This window comes from Nicotiana tomentosiformis, chromosome 2 (genome assembly GCF_000390325.3).
Source record: "Nicotiana tomentosiformis chromosome 2, ASM39032v3, whole genome shotgun sequence".
Lineage (NCBI taxonomy): Eukaryota > Viridiplantae > Streptophyta > Magnoliopsida > Solanales > Solanaceae > Nicotiana > Nicotiana tomentosiformis.
In genome coordinates, this window is record NC_090813.1 from 169,171,463 (window position 1) to 169,194,234 (window position 22,772).

Genomic DNA, 22,772 nt, shown 5'->3' on the forward strand with positions numbered 1-22,772 from the left:
GGGGATTTACAAATTGGGGATTTAGACCTCAATTTGGGATCGCATTCCGAAATTAATTACATAATCGGGCTCGGGGGTGAATGGGTAAATGGATTTTGGTCCGAACCTCGGGTTTTGACCAAGCAGGCCCGGGGTTATTTTTTGACTTTTGGGGAGGAAGTTTGGAAATTTAAATTTATGTATTGTAATTGATTCCTTTAGCAAAAATTGATATTATTGAGTCAATTCTAGTTAGATACGAGTGGTTTGGAGGCGGACTCTAGAGGAAAAGTTGTGATTGAGCATTAAGTGGCCTTTGGAGCGAGGTAAGTGTTATGTCTAACCTTGACTTGAGGGAATTAGGAACCCTCGGACTATGTGTTATGTGAATTTTATGTGAGCGGTGTACATGCGAGGTGACGAGTGCTTATGCGCCTCCGAATTACATGTCTTCCCTATTTTTTCGCTTTCTTTAATTATATCTTTCCATGTCTAACTTGTTATATTCTCTAAATGTGTTTCCATGCCTAACTACTACCTGTTAATCAATGTCTTCTCATGTTTATGATATTAGATCTTTTTCATTAGTTTCATGATTTTCTGCTATTTGCTCAAGTTGGTTTATTTGCATATTCTAGTTGTAAACTTCTAGATTGGTCTAGTTGTGTAGAATTACTTATGTAGATCCTCATGTTGTGCAAGGTTTCCTAGTGGTTCAGTTGGTATTTATGGATTGTAAAGGATTCACGTAATTTGAATTGTGAATTTTACTGTGCACTTTGAGTACTTGATATTGATATGGTGGGATCTTGTTGCACGCCGCAACAGGTGAGATAAAGCTGGAATAATATGGTGGAATAAAGGTAAATCTATATTGTACGGTGGAATCGGGTTGCACGCCGCAACAGGTGTAATAAGGATGGATTGTTTTGGTGGAATAAGGATGAATTATGATTTTGATATTGTGATACGGTGGGATCGGGTTGCACGCCGCAACAACCTATGTGTTATATTTCCCTGAGCTGTGTTAGTTTTACGGTATTTTAGTTTGCACTTAAGGATTGGTAAATTCTAAATGTTGCTGGCTTATTTCCTAGAGTTGGAGTTATTACTTGAAATTTACTGCTTTATTTCATTCTGTATTTTCTTTTCTGTCTTTATTATATATATTGCGTACAGGTTGTAGTGTGAGTGACCCGCCTTTGCCTCATCACTACTTCGTCGAGGTTAGGCTCGACACTTACAGAGTTCATGGGGTCGACCATACTCATACTACACTCTGCACTTCTTGTGCAGATTTTGGCATTGGTTCCAGCTGATCGAGAGGCGTAGCAGCTCGGATTGGTTCTTTGGAGACTCAAGGTAGATCTGTTGGTGTTCGCATACCTTGAAGTCCCCATCTATCTTTCCCTATTTTTATTTTTTCTTTCGTTCAAACAGTTGTATTTCTTTTAGACTTTACTTATAGTAAATCCTAGAAGTTCGTGGATTGTGACTCCATATCCGGGTTGTAGTGAATATTAAAGCATTTATATTATTTCGCACTCACTTTATTTCATTTTAGCTCATTTGATATTATTTACTGAATTAAATAAGGATTGGCTTAATAATTCCCTAACGTTGGCTTGCCTAGCAAGTGAAATGTTAGGCATCATCACGGTCCCGATGGCGAGAATTCTAGGTCGTGACAAGTTGGTATCAGAGCACTAGGTTGCCTAGGTCTCACAATTTATGAACAGGCTTAGTAGAGTTTGGAGGATCGGTACGGAGACATCTGTGCTTATCTTCCAGAGGCTATGAAGTTTAGGAACCATTTCACTTCTATTCTTCTCTGTCATGCGATTTTATTTTATCATTGCTCATTGAACTCTTCTATTCTTTTCCTTTCGCAGATGGCGAGAACATGTTCTACATCTTCAGCTGGACAGCAGCCGGAGCCCCCAGTGGTAACTCTTACGAGGGGCAGAGACCGAGGCCGCCCCAAAGGCCGAGGCAGGGGCTGAGCTTAGCCCAGAGCTCGAGCAGCAGCACCAGCAGTGGAGCCCCAGGTGGAGTTTGATGAGGAGGTTCTAGCCCAGACTGTGCCTACTGGACCAACTCAGGTTCTGGAGGGGTTCATCGCTACCCTAGTGCTTCATGATGCTTTGGTCCGTTTGGTGGGCCTTATGGAGAGTGTGGCCCAGGCCGGTACCTTTCATATGGAACCAGCCGTCTCTCAGGTTGGGGGAGGAGCACAGACTCCCTATGCTCACACTCCGGAGCAGATGACACCACAGTATCAGACTCCGGTAGCCCCGCCAGTTGGGATTGTTCAGCCAGTTATTGCGGCACATGCCGGTGATGGATCCGCTATGTCTTCTGAGGCTTTATGGAGATTAGAGAGGTTTACTAAGCTCTTTCCAGTTCACTTCAGTGGTGCGTCTTCAGAGAATCCCCAGGAGTATCTTGACAGTTGTCATGAGGTGCTACGGAACATGGGTATAGTGGAGACCAATGGGGTAGATTTTGCTGCATTTCAGATGTCAGGTTCCGCCAAGAAATGGTGGAGAGATTATTTGTTGACCAGACCAGCTGGGTCACCTGCTCTTACTTGGGACCAGTTCTCTCAGCTCGTTCTAGAGAAGTGCCTCCCTATCATATTGAGAGAGGAGCATCGTCGTCAGTTCGAGCGTCTCCAGCAGGGCAGTATGACTGTTACTCAATATGAGACCCGTTTTGTGGATTTGGCCCGTCATGATCTTCTTCTGCTTCCTACCGAGAGAGAGAGGGTGAGGAGGTTTATTGAGGAACTTGCTCAGCCTATCAGATTGCGGATGGCTAAGGAGACTGGGGGTGAGATTTCTTTTCAACAGCTGCCAATGTCGTCAGGCGAGTGGAGATGGTTCTTGCACAAGGAGGTCAGGGGTCTGACAAGAGACCTCGTCATTCCGGTGGGTTCAGCGATGCCTCATCTAGAGGCAGGGGTACTTTTGGTAGAGGCCATCCTCCCATGCCATTTCATTCATCGCTTCAGGCATCCCACAGTGCTTTAGGGAGTCGTGGTCCTTATCTGCCTCATTTTGGATAGCCAGCCTACAGTGCACCACTAGCTCCTATCAGTGCACCTCCTATTCAGAGTTATTATTGTGGTTATCCGGCCCGATCGGGTCAGTCTCAATTTCCGCAGCCACAGCACCAGGATGGATTTTTCGAGTGTGGTGGTTATGGGCATATAAGGAGGACCTGTCCGAGATTATTGGGCATCCCGCCACAGCATCAGGGTTCTCGTGCCATGGTTCGGCACCAGTTGTTTCACCACCTGTTCAGCCAGCCAGGGGCAGGGGTCAGGCAGCTAGAGGTAAAGTCCAGACTATTAGAGGTGGAGGTTAGGTCGTTAGAGGTGGAGGCCAGCCATCTAGAGGTCGTCCCAGGGACGTGGTTCAGAGTGGTGGGGCCCAGCCCTGATGTTATGCTTTTCCAGCCAGGCTTGAGGCTGAGTCATCTGACGCTGTTATCACAGATACTGTTTCAGTTTGCATTAGAGATGTTTCAGTTCTATTTGGTCCTAATTCTACTTAGTCCTATGTGTCATCCTATTTTGCTTCATATTTGGTTGTGCCTCGTGATTCTTTGAGTTCTCATGTGTATGTGTCCACACATGTGGGGGATGCTATTGTTGTAGATCGTGTTTATCGTTCATGTATGGTCACCATTGGGAGTCTTGAGACTAGCGTAGATCTTCTACTTCTCAATATGGTTGATTTTGATGTCATTCTTGGCATGGACTGGCTGTCACCTTATCATGCTATATTGGATTATCATGCCAAGACGGTGACCTTAGCCTTGCCGGGGTTGCCTCGATTAGAGTGGAGAGGGACTCTTATGTGAAGGCTCGGCATATGGTCGAGAATGGGTGTCTAGCTAATTTGGCTTATGTCCATGATTCTAGTGCGGAGGTTCCTTCCATGGATTCAACACTAGTTTTTCGTGAGTTTCCAGAGGTATTTCCTGCAGACCTGCCGGGAATGCCACCTGACAGGGATATTGATTTCTGTATTGATTTGGCTCCGGGCACTCAGCCCATCTCTATTCTGCCATATCGTATGGCCCCGCCAGAGTTGAAAGCATTGAAGGAGAAGTTGCATGATTTGATTGATAAGGGCTTCATTATAACTAGTGTCTCTTCCTAGGGTGCGCCTGTGTTGTTCATGAAGAAGAAGAAGAATGGATCGATGAGGATGTGCATAGATTATCGGTAGTTGAATAAAGTCACCATCAAGAACAAGTATACATTGCCGAGTATTGATGACTTATTTGATCAGCTTAAGGGTGCCAAGGTGTTTTCGAAGATTGATTTAAGATCTGGCTACCATCAATTGAGGACTAGGGCATCCGATGTCCCTAAGACAGCTTTTCGAACTCGGTACGGGCATTATGAGTTTCTAGTTATGTCCTTTGGGTTGACAAATGCCCCGATAGCATTTATGGATTTGATGAACGGAGTGTTCAAGCCTTATTTGGACTCATTTGTGATTGTGTTTATTGATGATATCTTGATCTACTCGCACAGTTGAGAGGAGAACGAGCAGTACCTTCGGATTGTACTTCAGACCCTGAGGGACAGCCAGCTATATGCTAAATTTTCAAAGTGCGAGTTTTGGTTGGATTCAGTCGCTTTCTTGGGGCACGTTGTATCAGCAGAAGGCATTCAGGTAGATCCTAAGAATATTGAGGCAGTTCAGAACTGGCCTAGTCCCACTTCAGCCACGGAGATCAGGAGTTTCTTGGGTTTGGTGGGCTATTACCGTCGATTTGTGGAGGGGTTTTCATCTATCGCAGTCTAGTTGACCAGGTTGACCCAGAAGGGTTCCCCGTTCAGATGGTCAGACGAGTGTGAAGCGAGCTTTTAGAAGCTCAATACTACTTTGACTATAATGCCGATGTTGGTGTTGCCCACTGATTCAGGATCTTATACGATTTATTGTTATGCATCCCGTGTTGGGCTCGGTGCGGTATTGATGCAGGAGGACAGGATGATTGCATATGTGTCGCGGCAGTTGAAGGTTCATGAGAAGAATTACCTTGTCCATAACTTAGAGTTAGCAGTCATTGTTCATGCGCTGAAGATTTGGAGGCACTATCTTTACACCGTGTCGTGTGAGGTCTTCATGGATCATCGGAGCCTTCAGTATTTGTTCAAGCAAAAGGATCTCAATTTGAGGCATAGGAGGTGATTCGAGCTATTGAAAGACTATGATATCACCATCTTGTATCATCCCGGGAAGGCCAATATGGTGGCCGACGCCTTGAGTAGGAAGGCAGCGAGTATGGGCAGCCTTGCGTTCATTCCAGTTGGTGAGAGGCTGCTTGCATCAGATGTTCAGACTTTGGCCAACTAGTTTGTAAGGTTGGATATTTTAGAGCCCAGCCGTGTTCTAGCTTGTACAGTCGCTCGGTCTTCTTTGTTGGAGCGCATCAGAGATCGGCAGTATAACGACCCTCATTTGTTGGTCCTTAGGGACACAGTGCGGCATGGTGGTGCCAAGCAGGTTACTGTTGGAGATGATGGAGTTTTGAGGATGCAGGGTCGTGTTTGTGTGCCTAATGTGGATGGACTTCGTGAGTTTATTCTTGAGGAGGCCAACAGTTCCCGGTATTCTATTCATTCGGGTGTCGCCAAGATGTATCAGGACTTGTGGCAGCAATACTGGTGGAGGAGGATGAAGAAGGATATAGTTTCTTATGTAGCTCGGTGTCTAAATTGTCAGCAAGTAAAGTATGAGCATCAGAGACCTGGTGGTTTGCTTCAGAAGATAGAGATTCCTAAGTGGAAATGGGAGCGTATCATTATGGATTTTGTTGTTGGACCCCCGCGGACTTAGAGGAAGTTCGATGCAGTTTGGGTCATTGTGGACAGGCTGACCAAGTCAGCTCATTTCATTCATGTGGCAGTTACCTATTCTTCAAAGCTGTTAGCTAAGATCTACATCCGCGAGATCGTCTATTTTGACGGTGTGCCCGTGTCTATCATTTCTGATCGAGGTACGCAGTTCACCTCGCACTTTTGGAGGGCAGTGCAGCGTGAGTTGGGCACGCGAGTTGAGTTGAGCACAGTGTTTTATCCTCATACGGACGGACAGTCCGAACGCACTATTCAGATATTGGAGGATATGTTTCGCGCATGTGTTATAGACTTCGGAGGATCGTGGGATCAGTTCTTTCCCCTTGCATAGTTTTCCTACAACAACAGCTACCAGTCGAGCATTCAGATGGCCCCTATGAGGCATTATATGGTAGGCGGTGTCGGTCGCCAGTTGGGTGGTTCGAGCCGGGGGAGGCTCGGTTGTTGGGTACAGATTTGGTATAGGATGCCTTGGATAAGGTTAGGATTATTCAGGATCGAATTCCCACAGCTCAATCTAGGCAAAAGATTTATGCCGATAGTAGAGTTCGTGATGCTGCATTCATGGTCGGGGAGAGAGTGTTGCTCCGGGTATCACCCATGAAGGGTGTGATGAGGTTCGGAAAGAAGGGCAAGTTGGGCCCTAGGTACATCGGACCCTTTGAGATCCTGGAGAGAGTGGGCGAGGTGGCTTACAGGCTCGCATTGCCACTTAGTTTAGCATTTGTTCACCCGGTATTCCATGTGTCCATGCTCCGGAAGTATCACGGCGATCCGTCCCATGTGTTAGATTTCAGCTCTGTCCAGTTGGACAAGGATTTGACTTACAAGGAGGAGTCGGTGGCTATTTTAGCTCGGCGGGTTCGACAGTTGAGGTCTAAGAGTTATCCTTCAGTTCGAGTGCAGTGGAGAGGTCAGCCCGTCGAGGCAGCTACTTGAGAGTCCGAGTCAAATATGCGGAGTAGATATCCACACCTTTTTACCAGCCCAAGTACTTTTTTATGTGCGTTTGAGGATGAACGGTTGTTTTAGAGGTGGAGAATGTGATGAACCGATAGGTCATCTTATATTTTAGAACCTAATTTTATGTTTCGAGTCTCAAATACCTCATTTCAGCCTTCCTCGATTTACGTGCGCAGCCCGGGTGTTCTTCCAAAAGGCTTATATGTTAAAAACTAATAAAAATAAGAACTTTGCCTTAAAAATTCATTTGAGTTGACTTCCATCAACGCTTTGAGCAAACAGACTCGGATCCGTGCTTTGAAAATTCGGAGGTCCCTAGCTCGAGTTATTGATTTTTGTTGAAAATTGAAAGTTTGAAAGTTTGATGTTTTTAAGAATCGACTGATGTTTGGTTTTATTGATACCGGGTCCGTATTTTGGTTTCGAAACCTGGTACAGGTCCACTATGATATTTATGACTTGTCTGTCGAATCTTGTGAGAAACGGAGTTGATTTGATGTGATTCGAATGTTCGGTTGTGAAAATAGAGGTTTTAAAGTTTTCTTGAAAATTTCATTTGATTTAGTGTCCGATTCGTAGTTCTAGGCGTTATTTTGGTGTTTTGATCGCGCGAGCGAATTTGTATGAAGTTTTTGGACTTGTGTGCATAATTGGTTTAGAGCCCCGTGGGCTCGGGTGAGTTTCAGATAGGCTACAGGTGTTTTGAAACTTAGAAAAATCTGGTTTTTGGCTTCAGCTGCTATCTGGTGTCTTCTTCTACGGATTCGCGGAGGTACTCTCACGAACGCGAAGGGTAAAATGGGGCAGGGTGATTTTATTCTACGTGAACGCGGTAGCTGGGTCGCGAACACGAAGCAATGGGGGGCCTTACCCGTCATGAACGCGACCAGCTTCTCTCGAACGCGAAGCTTGAGGGACCTGGGGGAGGGGGCACTCGTTCTTCTACGCGAACACGGGCACTGGCTCGCGAACGCAAAGGCCAGGGGGGAGCAGCCTTCGCGAACGCAAAGGAGAACTCGCGAACGCGAAAGCCATTTGAGCTGCTGTACTTTGCGAATGCGGGAGGCCCTTCGCGAACGCGAAGAAGGCCCATTAATTTTATTTTTCATAAACTCTCCATTAGAGCTCGGCCTAGGTGTAATTTTGAAGGGAAAACTCAATACCAATTCATAGGTTTGTACTTTTTAACTCATTTTTTCCATCTAACATCACCCATTAATTCCTAGCCCCAATATTTGTTCTTTCATGGTAGAAAACAAGGGATTTAGGAAGAATTAGGGGGTTTTGCAAATTGGGGATTTAGACCTCAATTTGGGATCGAATTTCGAAATTAATTACATAATCGGGCTTGGGGGTGAATGGGTAAATGGATTATGATCCGAACCTCGGGTTTTGACCAAGCGGGCTCGGGGTCGATTTTTTGACTTTTGAGGAAAATGTTTGGGAAATCTAAATTTATGCATTGTAATTGATTCATTTAGCAATAAATGATATTATTGAGTCAATTGTGGTTAGATACGAGTGGTTTGGAGGCGGATTCTAGAGGAAAAGTTGTGATTGAGCATTGAGTGTCTTTGGAGCGACGTAAGTGTTGTGTCTAACCTTGACTTGAGGGAATTAGGAACCCTCGGACTATGTGTTATGTGAATTTCATGTGAGCGGCGTATATGCGAGGTGACGAGTGCTTATGCGCCTCTGAATTACCTGCCTTCCCTATTTTTTCGCTTTCTTTAATTATCTCTTTCCCTGTCTAACTTGTTATCTGCTCTAAATGTGTTTCCATGTCTAACTGCTACATGTTAATCAATGTCTTCTCCTGTTTATGATATTAGATGTTTTTCATAGCTTCATGATTTCCTGCTATTTGTTCAAGTTGGTTTATTTGCATCTTCTAGTTGTAAACTTCTGGATTGGTCCAGTTGTGTAGAATAACTTATGTAGATCCTCATGTTGTGCAAGGTTTCCTATTTGGTTCAGTTGATATTTATGGATTGTAAAGGCTTCCCGTAATTTGAATTGTGAATTTTACTGTGCACTTTGAGTACTTGGTATTGATATGGTGGGATCGGGTTGCACGCCGCAACAGGTAAGATAAGGGTGGAATAATGTGGTGGAATAGGGGTGAATCTATACTGTACGGTGGGATCGGGTTGCACGCCGCAACAGGTGTAATAAGGATGGATTGTTTTGGTGGAATAAGGATGAATTATGATTTTGATATTGTGATACGGTGGGATCGGGTTGCACGCCGCAACAACCTATGTGTTATATTTCCCTGAGCTGTGTTAGTCTTACGGTATTTTAGTTTGCACTTAAGGATTGGTAAATTCTAAATGTTGCTGGCTTATTTCCTAGAGTTGTAGTTATTACTTGAAATTTACTGCTTTATTTCATTCTGTATTTCCTTTTCTGTATTTATTATATATATTCTGTACATGTTGTAGTGTGAGTAACCCGCCTTAGCCTCGCCACTACTTCGTCGAGGTTAGGCTTGGCACTTACAGAGTACATGAGGTCGGTTGTACTCATACTACACTCTGCACTTCTTGTGCAGATTTTGGCATTGGTTCCAGCTGATCAAGAGGCGTAGCAGCTCGGACTGGTTCTTTGGAGACAAAGATAGATCTGTTGGCGTTGCAGACCTTGAAGTCCCCATCTATCTTTCCCTATTTTTATTGTTTTTTTCGTTCAAACAGTTATATTTCTTTCAGACTTTATTTGTAGTAAATCCTAGAAGTTCGTGGATTGTGACTCCATACCCGGGTTGTAGTGAATATTAAAGCATTTATATTATTCCGCACTCGCTTTATTTCGTTTTAGCTTATTTGATGTTATTTACTAAATTGAATAAGGATTGGCTTAATAATTTTCTAACATTGGCTTGCCTAGCAAGTGAAATGTTAGGCACCATCACGGTCCCGAAGGCAAGAATTCCGAGTCGTGACATTTTTGTATTGATCTAGGTACTTCAAATCGTATTGGTTTTGAGAGCAGTGCCTGTGCGGTGAGAGACTGCAAGTTATACACGTTCCGTTCGCAGGCCTCGCATGCACCCTCTTACTTCATTTATGCTACTGTTTAATTGTAATCCAAAACAATAATATATTTTGGAGTATCTTGTGTACTCTCCGTAGAGCTTATGACTTCGTATTACCAGGTTTTGGGATTACGAAAGCTGTATTATGTTATTGTCTACGTTTCGGGCCATTTGTCTCAATTTTATTTAATATTAAATTATTATATCCTGCCAAAAGATGTGTGATAGGTTTACTTAGTTGTAGAGATTAAGTATCATCACGATTCCTAAGGTAGGATTTTGGGGTCGTGACACAAGTAATATTAACCTTGTCAATCAATAAACTAGTTAAATTAATTAGACAAATTAACTTGAAGGCTCAACAGGTTTGTTAGCTGAACCATAGCCTTGGAATATTTTCTTAGTTTACTACTCTAGATTAGTTATAGTTAAATAATTACACTTTAGAAAATCACTTGAATAGATGAATTATTTTAGTTTAATTTAATTGATAGTAATCATAAATCCTCATGGGAACGATACTCTACTCACTCTTTATTACTTGTCGATCGCGTATACTTGCGTGTGCGTTTGGCCGCAGCACATAGAAACCCTCTGAATTTCTTCATATGTATTACAGAAATACAGCAAGTACATTACAGTACATTACAGGGTCCAGACACTTGCTTCATCAATTCGAACATACATTTCCCAGGAAAAACGAAAGAAAGGAATAAAACCTCTGGCACTGCATAAGCAGTAAAGAACTACGCTGACAAAAAGAGGGGATATGCATGGTGTGCTTGTATCACGTCAAAAGCATAAAAGTCATGCTCATTTAAGCTTAGCTTTTGAAGAACTTTGGAGAGGTTTTGCAACAGGTCTTGCAGTGGCACCTCTTGTCACTTTTTTTATATCATACTTGACAGACATGAAAGAACAAACCAAGGCTAGTAACATTGTTGGGTAGACATACACTGCTTTTGCAGGATCCACTTTTGTTGGCTTGTTGAGTATCCCTTCCTTAATAAGGCCCCAAACAACAAGTAGTGTGCCAAACATGCTCATCCTTCCAGGTTTTAAAATACCAATAAGAGCTCCAGCCACAGAGAAATAGCTTCCAGCAAGAACCTAATCAAACAAAAGAACATCATCGCAGATGTGAAGAAAAGTCAGATAAGCTCCTCATTATTCCACCACCGTTACATGGGCAATTTATTACTTCTTTTTCTAAAAAATTCAGTCGCATGTACACTTCATTAGTTATAACATATATTAACTAAAAATAGCTTAAATGGGATCATTTTCATGACCACTAAAGCATCACTATCTGGTCCTCTAGCTGATTATAATAAATGGAGGATAAAGGAAAAAGTATATGTTTTTAAGCGCACTTAACGTACAGCCTGAAGATTGCAGAAGCTACTAGCCAGTTTAGAGAAGCTTAATAAAACACCCCCAAAATGAACCCAGAAAAAGAAAATAACAAAAATGAACATGCCACTGCTTCCAAGGAAACTAGTATTCATACCCCGCACGTTGCGCGGAGAATATTAAATATAATTTTTCATAAGAAAAAATTACTTGAAAAATACGATACACAAAGAAGCATGTAAATGATATTATTATTAACATGTAAATGCACTGGATATTTATACATTCAAGTCTATCCAAATTCTACTATTATTTTTTGAATTACAATTTTATTATTTAAGTACCTGAAGAAATTGAAAAAAAAATCAGGATAAAGATTGCATTTAAAATTATTTAAAAATATTTATCATCTTTTGTTTTCTTCATGAAATAGTAGACAACATTATTATATAAACCCGTCACTGATAAATGTTGGTGCAACAATATGAAAATAGATCAATTATAATATAATTAATAGTGTTGATAGTTACAAAATTACATCAAACTTCCACATAACTTAGCAACAAAAATTAATTAAAAAAAAAATTCCACGTCTAATGTAATTAGAAATGCCGCATTTCACAACCATATTAGCTAAATTAACCACACTAAATTATTTATTTATCTTATCCTAATATTGCCAATTATCTTAAGCAATGACAAGTGACTTATTATTAGGCTGCCACTAGGCTTAATGTGGATACTTGAAAGAAAAAATTGCATAAATAATTATTTGCATAGGAGAAGGTGGATAATAATCATCAATTATAGAGGCAGGTTAGAATTGTTGTTCCAAACCCACATTTGAGAAGACATCAGTTGTGGGGTTGAATTTTCGGGTCATTTATTTTTTTTCTTCTTTTTTATCTTGTTTCTATGTAAAAACAAATATTAAGTACAACAACAACAGCAGACCCAGTATATTCCCAACAGGTAGGGTCTGGGAAGGGTAATTTGTACGTAGACCTTACCCCTACCTAATGAAGGTAGAGTGCCAAAAAAAAAAATATTAAGTATATAAATAAATTACAAATTGCAGCACAAGAAAACGTGGGAGAAAATATTAATTTCTTTTAGCATTGAAAGATGTGGTGCATGTGGCTCCCATTGATGACAAGATGCGGGAAGCGAGGCTTAGATGGTTCGGACATGTTCAGAAGAGAAGCCCAAATGCTCCGGTACGGAGGTCTAAGCAGCTGGTTGCGGAGGGCACGAGAAGAGGTAGAGGGCGGCCTAAGAAGTATTGGGGAGAAGTGATCAGGCAGGATATGGCGAGGCTCCAGATTTCCGAGGACATGACACTTGATAGGAAGATGTGGAGGTCGAGTATTAGGGTTGTAGGTTAGGAGGTAGTTGAGTCGTGCCTTTCTTCGTACCATGGTGGGACTAGCCATGTAGGGTTTTTGTCTAAGATAGCTAGTGGGAATGTTGTGGCTTACTATTTCGCTTTTCAGTGCATGTCCTATTTACTAGCTATCGCTTTTGCTTTGCATCTTTCTTCTAGATTTCATGGTGTTCCTATTTTTCTTATGACTGTTGTGGTGATACTAATATTTACTAATATTGTCTCCCTTTGCTTTGCATCTTTCTTCTGGATTTCATTTCATGGTGTTCCTATTTATTTATCCTATGATTGTTGTTGTGATACTAATATTGTCTCCCTTTTGTCCTTTTGTCTTTTTTTTTTCTTTTTTTTTTTTTGAGCCGAAGGTCTTTCGGAAACAGCCTCTCTACTCCTTCGGGGTAGGGGTAAGGTCTGCGTACACACTACCCTCCCCAAACCCCATTAGTGGGATTTTACTGGGTTGTTGTTGTTGTTGTTGTTGTAGCATTGAAAGATGTAATAAAGAAATCAAAAAAACTGCCAAACAAATGCGAAAGGAAGTATTAATTTTTCTTAAACGTGGGAGGAAATATTAATATTTTTTAAAATTGGCATGTTTAATTTTTTTATTTTAATTTTCTACCTTCTAATAATAAAATAATTTTGAAATTTTTGTTGGAGTTTTATCCTAAAAATTTAAACTGACACTTGGCATAGAATTCATCGAAATAATATCAAATCTTTGTCTACTATTAAAAATTCTTTAATTTTCTAAAGTTATCAATAGATTTTTAGAGTTTTATCAATTAATTCAAGTTATAAATATCCTAATATTATATTTATTTTCTCTTTTCGTACATTTTATTCTACTACTATATTTGATTACTTTTCCCATTTAGTATTTTACTTATAATTAAAATACCCTTATTTTTTAATTAAATTGTAATTTTGAATTCATTAAAAGTATAAAAAGAGAAGCCTATTATTATTTTGTTCAAAAGTCTAAAGAGAGAAGCCTTCTATTATTCACATTCTTCAATTTGTCTATATTTATAAATAATACTTCTGTATATTATTTATTGACTTTATAATTTTATTTTGGTTTTTTTTTTTTGTGCGTTTAAAATTTTTCATGAATAATTGTAAAAATTATCAAGTGGCTCTGTAGTATCTTGACACTTGACTTAATCTTATGAATAACTATTATTTTGCCCTAAAATTGTAAAGTGGCTTTTTATTATGCTGCCACTTCGCTTAATTCCGTGTCTTTGCCTCTCCTTTTATTATATATAGATGTTGAAGTTAATATTCCAAGATGGAAATTAGCAGAATTTGAGCTTGAGAATCATATTATTATTAGATTAAGACTACTATAAGATCTGACTATTGCCCCAGTTCCGCAGTTTCCATATCACACCACTAAAACGCCATGATGATTACATTATAAAGCAGTACCAAGGATGATCAATCATTTCAAGAAATCTCCATTACACAAGAATAGATCATGAAGCTTGTTAAGGCATTCTTAAAATTCCATCCCTGAATCAACTTTCTACCCCAAAAAAGATTTTTGGATATTACCTCAAGTTTCGGAGAACTTGCATAAGGTGAGAGATTTTAACGGATCTTTTCTTTGCATAGCTACTGCTGAAAAAAAGTTCTACCTAGAATGATATCCTTTTCTACTCGTCACCCCACTTCCAAAAAATGTATTCCCTTTGTCGCCGATTCAGGTATCCTAGAAGGCCCTAGTGCTAAAGTGAGGGTAGCAGTTTTTTTTGTGTGTGTTTTGGTGCTTTAATGAAAATGACTCCAAAGTGGACAAAAACTTTACTTTGGAAATGGTCTGACCTGTATTAATATAAAAGTGGGTCCATGCCACCTTTTGAGAAAAATGTGGAAATAGTATCAAATGAGTGTAAATGGACGAGCATAAGTCCAAAATATTAAACACGGACATCCTGCTTGAATGCATCAACAAGACCAAAAAAAAAATCATATAAACACTCAATAAGAATGAGTCACAATATAGAGAAGTACCTCTAATATTCAGGTTTAGTGTCTCTCTCTTATATCTATATCTATACTTATACACACACGTGTGTGGGGAGAACACAATCTTAAAGAGAAAAACAGATTTAACGCCATACCTCCAAGCGCTGTAAGTCAGTTACAGCTGATGCATTCTTCACATCAGTCAGGTTGTAGATGTTAAGCAGATTATCCCAGCTTGGAACAGTCCTGTTTGTGATTAAGCCGTTAGCAACTGCACCAGGATAGAGCATGGCCTTCACTAATGGTAGAGGAAAGATCTCACTGGAAATCAACTGGGAAGACGTGACCTGCATAGGTGTTGAGCACATACCAGATCTGCATGGCACCCTGAAGGAAGACAGGTAGAGCCAAAGGAGTAAGCAATAAGGAGAATTCTTGTAAAACGTGTTTCTTTTACAATTACTAAACATGGTGAAAGCTGCTAAACACTCCGAACAACTTTTACAAAGGAGAAGAGAAGAAAATTTGTCACACTAATCTGTATGATCAGAGTAAAAACTTAAAGATGAAGACTGAACTTTATCATTCTTCATTCTGTATTTTCAGAAAGCATGTTCATGAGTCTAATTAACCCATGCAACTACTCAGTTTGATCTCTGTGCTTCTGAGCAACATGTCACTCCTCTAACCCCTTCAAAAAAGTGTCACCTCTCAACTTTCCCTAGGTGGATTATCTGCAAATTCATATAAGATTGCGTATCAATCAGCAAATTATTTACACGAAATGGAATATGATGAGTATTGGTGGACCCTACTATTTCATGAAATTTACTATCTACTGTTATCATCATGATTCTTGGTGATCAACATGAATTAATTAATACCGAAGTTTGTGACTCCTATAACTTGAGAATAGCATCCCCACAGTGGCATATACAAGATCTGCACAAGCGATGTCGAAATTTATCGTCACAGTTCCAGTTGTACACAGGTATGGGCCTAGGGCGGTGCAGTTCTAAGGCTTTAATTCCTACCTCAAAGATGTCTACTTTACATTATTTTTCAAGCAGTGACGGTCTATTGCATTATTGTTTTTTTGAAAAAATATTATTTGCACACATGCACAAATTTTTTTTGCAAAACGGTATCACATGACACTTGATTGAAGGTGTCCCCACCACTGCATCCCCATGATAATAAGTCTCATTTCATATATTAGAGTTGAACTATTTTGGTAACAATGCCAACCAGCCCATAACAGTAAGGTCAAGCATGCATGACAAGCGTTGTCCGAAAGAAGAAGGAAAAAGAGGAAACTTCTTATTGGCATGGTTTACTGAAGCACAAGAGCGACTTCTTATAGCACCCCAGGATGGGGTCTAGCGAACAATAAAGTGGAATGAAAAAATTGGGAGACCAAAGTTGAAATCCCAACAGAGGCAAAACAACTAGTTGATTTCTTCCCATCTGCCTAAGCATTGATCGGGAGAGTTAATCACTACATGTGCTAGTGAGATAGAATAGTCGAGGTGCACACAAGCTTGCCTGGATACTACCGCTATCAGAAAAAGAAAAAAATAAGAGGGACTTCTTATATAGGAGTTTAAGGCTATTTATTATATGGTAAATTATTCTCAATGTCTAACAAGGTAGTAATTATCTTAGTATTAGATATAGAATATTCTTCAATGTCCTATATAAATAGTCTCTCATATTCTTCTACTGTGGTTCAATTAAACGATATTGTAATTCTCACCTGTCAATACATACATGTTACTTCCAACTAAAACTATTTCAAAATAAAGTGCTACTTTTTCTTGTTATTCATAAAATGGTACTATTATTTAGTTATGTTATGTCATCAGGCTTATATGGATTAGGGTGATGTGGGATCACCCTCGGGTATGTGCATGGTAAGTTTGTCAAACAAAGTAGAGGAAGAGAACCGTAAGAGAGAAAGAAAATGAACAAAAGGATTGACAAAAATAGACACTTTCTATCATATAACTAATAACCTTTTTTTTTACCAAAATTCAAAATGTCCCTTCAAACTCAAGGTGGTGAAACAACTTGAGTCAACAAACCTCAACTGGGAAATCAAGTTGTGCGCGCCCAAAAAGGTCACTATTCGATTACGTGACATTGCGTGAATAAAACAGTGACATATCATTGACCGACAGCTAGGCGCTGACATGGTGCCCGGGGGGTAGATTGACGTGTCCTTGAATGGAAACATAGCATTGACGTTGCACTGACTAAATGACACGTTGAGGACAGTGACATGATGCTATTAAGGCACTAAAGGTAAAGTGACGTGTTGTTAGATAAAGTGAAGCTGAGTCCAGAGAAGAGCGAGAGACGTGTCACTGGACAACTTGGTGTTGACTGAAACATAACGAGTTGCTGAATGGTGATGTGGTGTTAATGAGCTGCTAGTAGAGTAGTAGAGCAGTGATGTGTCTTTGGACAATAACTTTGCTCAGGAAAGATGTTGATTGGAGAAGTATGTTGTGCTCGATGGAAAAATGGCACATATGGTAGGGCAGTCATGTGGCGTTGACTGGAAACTGTTAATAAGTGGTGCTTATTGGAGTTGACATGTCATCAGACGACAACGGTTACATGTCAGCAAATGACACTAACTGGACGATGTTAATGTCAATTGACTGGCACTAAGTTATTGGTAATGTGTCAGCTGACTGGAGGATGACGTGTTAGCATGCTAAAGAATAATGTGTCAGTTAATTGGAATATGGTACATGTTGTCTAAACAATGACCACAAAAGTGACCTCAAACAGCCAAAAAGTCGGAATAGGCGCAAAGAATAGTCAGAAGAGAAAGAAAAAGCAGTACCATTGGAGCAATCACTGGAAAAAGGCAGTCACCGGAAAGGAGTCGTGGTGCTGTTGGAGCAGTCATAGAAAATAGATTGTACTATTAGAGTTATGGCAAGAAAAAAAACTTTTGACTGGATAGACAGCATAAGCCGCTCGCCATTAGGCAAAGCTACTTAAGTCCCTACTAAGATTGTAAAGATTCTAATAACATTTGAAAAAAGGAGGACTAGAAAGGAATCTTCTTATGGACGTTGTTGAATGATGTACAAAAGGGGCTCCTCTTGTATAAGAAACTTCTACCACATATAATGTGGTAAGTAATTGATCTCTATGACTCTACACATAACAAGGTATGTTATTATCCCATAATTTCAAGTATAAGATATTCTCAGCTTTCAAATGCAACAATATGGAATATTCTCCATTATTCCACTAAAGTTCAAGAATCTAAACTTATTGTGAATGCAGATGTATTCTATTCTATAACTACATTGATTTTTTCTTGATTTTAAACATTTTACACAGGTATAGTTAGGCGCAGATAACGAAAAAGATTAACTAATAGAGGATATGAGCTCGTACGCATTTAAGGAGTTAAAAACCTGATTAGATCCAATCCAAATAAAATGATCGAATCCAATTGGCCACTAGTCTAAGGATCAAAGCTTCTTTCCTTTCGACTATTCTGATAGAGGCGAATGAATAAAGTGAACAAAACAAACTCGCATCTCTCATCAAATAAAAACTGGTAAAGAATCATATCGATAACTTTCCAACCAGACTCGGTCCTACAAAAGCCATGAAGGTCATTAGTTTCTTTTACTGTAGTTGCTCATCGAGCTCATAAAATAAGCAAGTCGAATTTTTGAAACTTACATAAGGTTGCTTCAATTTTGTCCAAGACCTATTACAGACGGGAACCAAACTCTTTTTTTTTTTACAAGGTAAAGCTTAAGCGGGAACCAAACTCAAAATAGTTTCTATATGAGCATTGCCACTTTCTATGATCCAAATAGACCTCTACTCGAGCGCAAGAATGCAGAGCTTAAACATTCTGTGGGTTACCAATTCACTTCCTCATCTTAGGTTTAAGCAAAACATGGTTCAGCGATACCACTCACACGAGGAAATTCAGATGACAATAGTATCTCTCAATTAAGAAGGTTAAACCTTGTCATTGAAACTTCTAGCCTAAACGACCCAAATACAAGTTGATGAGATTAGCTAGTTCATGCAGCTTTTAAGCTTTGACATCTCCCCGTGGTGTTACAGTATCACTCTCCGCGTTATCAAAAAAAAAATGAGGAAAAAGGTCTCACTCTTTGCCATACATGAGGCAAATGATGCTTTCATATATTTAATCATGAGATAAGAGTGGGTTGCTCTAGTGGCGAGCACCCTCCACTTCCAACCAAGAGGTTGTGAGTTCGAGTCACCCCAAGAGTAAGGTGGGAAGTTCTTGGAGAGAGGAAATCAAGGGTCTATCGGAGGTCTGCGTACCCTACCCCAGGGTATGGGTAAGGTCTGCGTATACACTACCCTCCGCAGACCCTACTAGTGGGATTATACTGGGTTGTTGTTGTTGTTATTGCCCTGTCCAAATGTACTAAAATTCTAGATAGTTTTCCCAGAAAACATAATGGCAAAAAAACCTTCCACGTCTGAAAAAAGACAAAATAATTAACTAAGTGGAGGAAACAGATACTAAAACTGAATCACCCTAATCTTTCAAGCTAACCATAGCATTCCTAGTGCAAGACTAGAAAAGAAAGCCTCCAAGAAATTGTGCTAGCTAAGATGAGAGGAAAAAGTTTTGCCTCTTTTTTTCTTTTTTTCTTTTTTTCTTTTTCTTCCAGGGATTGGGTAGGGGGGAAGAAACTGGTAAGATGAGAGGCAAAGATGTGATTGTGAACAAGCCCCATATAAATTATAGAACTGTAAAATCCTCGATATATATATATACACACATGAAGCCCGTTAGCGAAATGTCGTTCGCATTTTTTATCCTTTCAAAATAGATTTCACATTGAACAGATTGTCATTTAATTATTTCTCTAAAATTTAGGACTTTGCCCTTCAAAAAAACAATTTAGGGATTTGAAAAAAAAAACTAAAAATCTTCTTACCAAATCATTCCTTATTTGAACTAGGTAAGAAGTCCTAAACCTTTCCTAAATTTTTTGAATGTTACTATATCAATTTATGGTGTGACTTTGTAGTACACGTTAGGATTGTAGTGATAATATTGCTTGTTTTCTCCAGATGCAGAGGTTAGGTTTATCTATTTATTTTTTATTTCATTTAGAGTTAATTAATCATTTTAGACTAAATTAGATTAGTACAAATGAATTAGTGGTAAATATCTATACAATTAAAAATAAATATATCAATTTAAATATACATTCCATGTTGGATATAATGACAATTGCCATAAAAATTTTAAAATTTGGAATGAGCTAATATCTTGAAGCTTGAATTCAACTAAGAATTTGCCACATTTCCTGTCCTAGATTTTATGAAATTTCTTAAATTCCCTGGCCTTCTAAAGTTGATGCATGAACAGGTCAACAGCATAAAAAATTCTACAATAAGCAAGATGCTTGCAGTATGTGTGATGTGGTGGAAATATACAATCAGAGTCTGGATTATTATCAGAATTGTCATGCATATCATGAATGAATAAGATGACAAGCAGTACCCTCCATAGTGGTCCTTAATGCACGACTTGGAAATTTAGCAACACAAATAAAGTATGAGTTGAACAGGTAATTAACATCTAACTGCAAACTGCAAAAGACTTCCTGGGAATTCAACCCGCTAAAGTGCTACTGTCTGAAGACTGAATCTGGAGCATTTTAAGACATTCCATTTCATTTCTGTCCTCTGCCCCTCGACAGATTAACTTACAGTCTCTTGCGAATTAAGATAGTCTCTCTACCAAAGTTATGGAGTTACATCAAAAGATTCTACGAGCTGAATTCTAACAGCGTAGTTGATGGGAATGACAATAAGAGCAACAACAACAACAACATCCCAGTGTATTCCCACAAGTGGGGTCCGGGGACAATAGGAGCAATCAACTATAAATAAATGCATAGAACACTTATTAAATCCAGATATTTTTGTTATAATTGAAATTCAATAATCTTAACTTTGTTAAGAATCCCCATAAATTTGGAGAAATAAACAATAACTAACCTAGACCAAAATAATGTCTTTGAAGCTCAATTTATTTCCCATAAGCAAATCAGTGGTTAATGTACAGTATAAGCTATGGGCTCGGCTGAACACAGTATCTTCGACTCAGACCCTGTATAAGTGTTAAGAATTCTACTAAATATATACAAATATTAAATTTCATACCCATTAACTCAAGTGGTCAATGGGTTCAGTGGCACCCATATTCATATCCTGGATTTGCCTAAACAAATAAATCATGACTTACCATAATAAATGTACCAAATCAAGATCTAGACGACTTTGTTAGTCCAAATTCAATAACATTAATGCAAGATAATTAGGAAACACTTAGTAACTGGAAATACTCACAAGTCAATTCAAAATTAGCATCAACTATAACTACTACAATCAACGACCACTTATGACAACAAAAAAAGGGAAAGAAGAAGCTTCATTTAATTCAACGAACCCAGATCTAACATAGACACGAACTTTAGTCGCGACTCCTCAGTACATAAATCGATTTATAGTATCTTATTGCATTGGAATGACAATAATATGGCATATGTAAGTATCTAGGAAAATAGGCTATTATTTTAATGTAATTGCAGAAATACCTGAACAAAGGGACCTGAAGGAAGATGAGGACAAAATAAATTCTAGAAGCGTATTTGGAGAGGTTGCTCCATCTTCCTTTTGATGATGTTGAAACTGATGCAGCGTTCGCCATTCCCAATTCGCAGAAGAAGTAAAGTCTATGGAAGGAGACAATGAAGAGTGGAGGGCTTTTTGAGACAGCTAGAAAATATATAGTTGAGAGTTAATAGTAAGGACGGTTTGGCTTTTGCCAAAATAAAGTTGGATTTTATTTGTCATAATACATGTTTCTATTACCTGTCTCACAGCTAAAGAGCCCTTTTTTTAAAAAAAAAAAAAAATTCTTTTATTTTCTCATCTTTTTCTTTATATATTTAAATTTAATATTTAATCTTTCGTCTTCATTTTTTATCGTTCTTCTCCGATTTTTTATCTTTCTTCTCCATTTCTTTATTTGAATTCATCTCAAATTCTCTCTTGTTATTTCTGAGTTTATCTATCTTTCTCGTTTCCGTCCTTCATTTGTTACCCAAATTTATTTGAAAGAAGGAACACTCATTCGAGTATTTGTCGAGCATGAGGTTTAATGTCTTATATGGTTGTGGGCAGCCTAAATCTTTGAGAACATCAATGTCAAATGCTAATCCACGAAGACGTTTTATTGGATGCAAACAATATGGGATAATCATTTTTCAAATCATCATATGTTATGTGATATATTTTGGCCATGATTTTATTTTACCTAATGATTTGATTAAATTTTTCTGGCTAAGGATCGTGTGGTTTGTGGTTTCACAATGGTACGATCCAAAATTTTCAAGCCAATCAAAGGCGTTAATTCTTGGCTTACAGAAGGATAAAATGTAATTTAAGGTAGAATTGAAAAAGAGAAAAATTTTGATGGTGTTGCTTATTATTAGTTTATGTTTCAATGTATATTTTTGGTTGTTCAAATCCAGGGGGTGTTGTGTAACCATGAACCTTTTTTTTGTTAGGTAGAATTACTCCATGAAGTTTTGGAATTTTGTTTGTGGTATCTAGAATTAGAGAGGCTGATTTTCTTTTGGTTTCTGTTTTTGTATCCATTTCTTTTGTGTGATTTGAAGAATTTGGTTTCATGTTGATTACGAGTACATGCTTTCATTATGATTTTCTGTTGCACAATCACAATTAAAGCTAGAAAGAACACATTGAGTTAGAGCTCAAATGCCTAGAATTAATCAGTTTTACATCAGAACTTGCATCCCAAAATCATAGAAACAGCACAAGTTTAATAGTTTACATCATAGCTTGCACCCCCAAAAATACTGTTCAAACCACAATCAAAGTATCATTTTACATCAGCGCGCAACCGGAATAGAGTAGTGCAGAAGCTCAACCACCTCCAGTTTTTTCACTAGCTTTTGGTGAATTTGACTTTAAATATTGTAGTAATGCAATTTTGTGTTGAAGTTGTCTAGTTGTGATTGCTTGCTTTCTCTTCCATTTTAGGCATGTACTTGGTTTATCACCAAGAAGACTAGTTATCGCAGTTGAACTTTTCACTGTTCTAGTGTTTGATTATCCTACTAATAGACCTCCCTTCC

The 22,772-nt window shown here is 39.0% G+C and overlaps 1 protein-coding gene across 2 annotated transcripts; it reads right to left on the minus strand.

Annotated features, from left to right (window-relative positions):
* Positions 1-10,444: 10,444 nt before the first annotated feature.
* On the minus strand, positions 10,445-21,433 carry LOC104099003 (uncharacterized). 2 transcript variants are annotated; one of them, XM_009605866.4, is made up of 3 exons: positions 21,207-21,433; positions 14,727-14,958; positions 10,445-10,970 (listed from the first exon to the last, which is right to left on the minus strand). In XM_009605866.4, the coding sequence occupies exons 1-3, from the start codon at positions 21,317-21,319 to the stop codon at positions 10,674-10,676; spliced, it is 642 nt and encodes a 213-aa protein (XP_009604161.1). In that variant the 5' UTR covers positions 21,320-21,433; the 3' UTR covers positions 10,445-10,673. The 2 variants fall into 2 exon arrangements, with proteins under 2 accessions (XP_009604161.1, XP_070052413.1); XM_070196312.1 differs by having other exon boundaries at positions 14,727-15,305; positions 21,207-21,369.
* Positions 21,434-22,772: the final 1,339 nt, after the last annotated feature.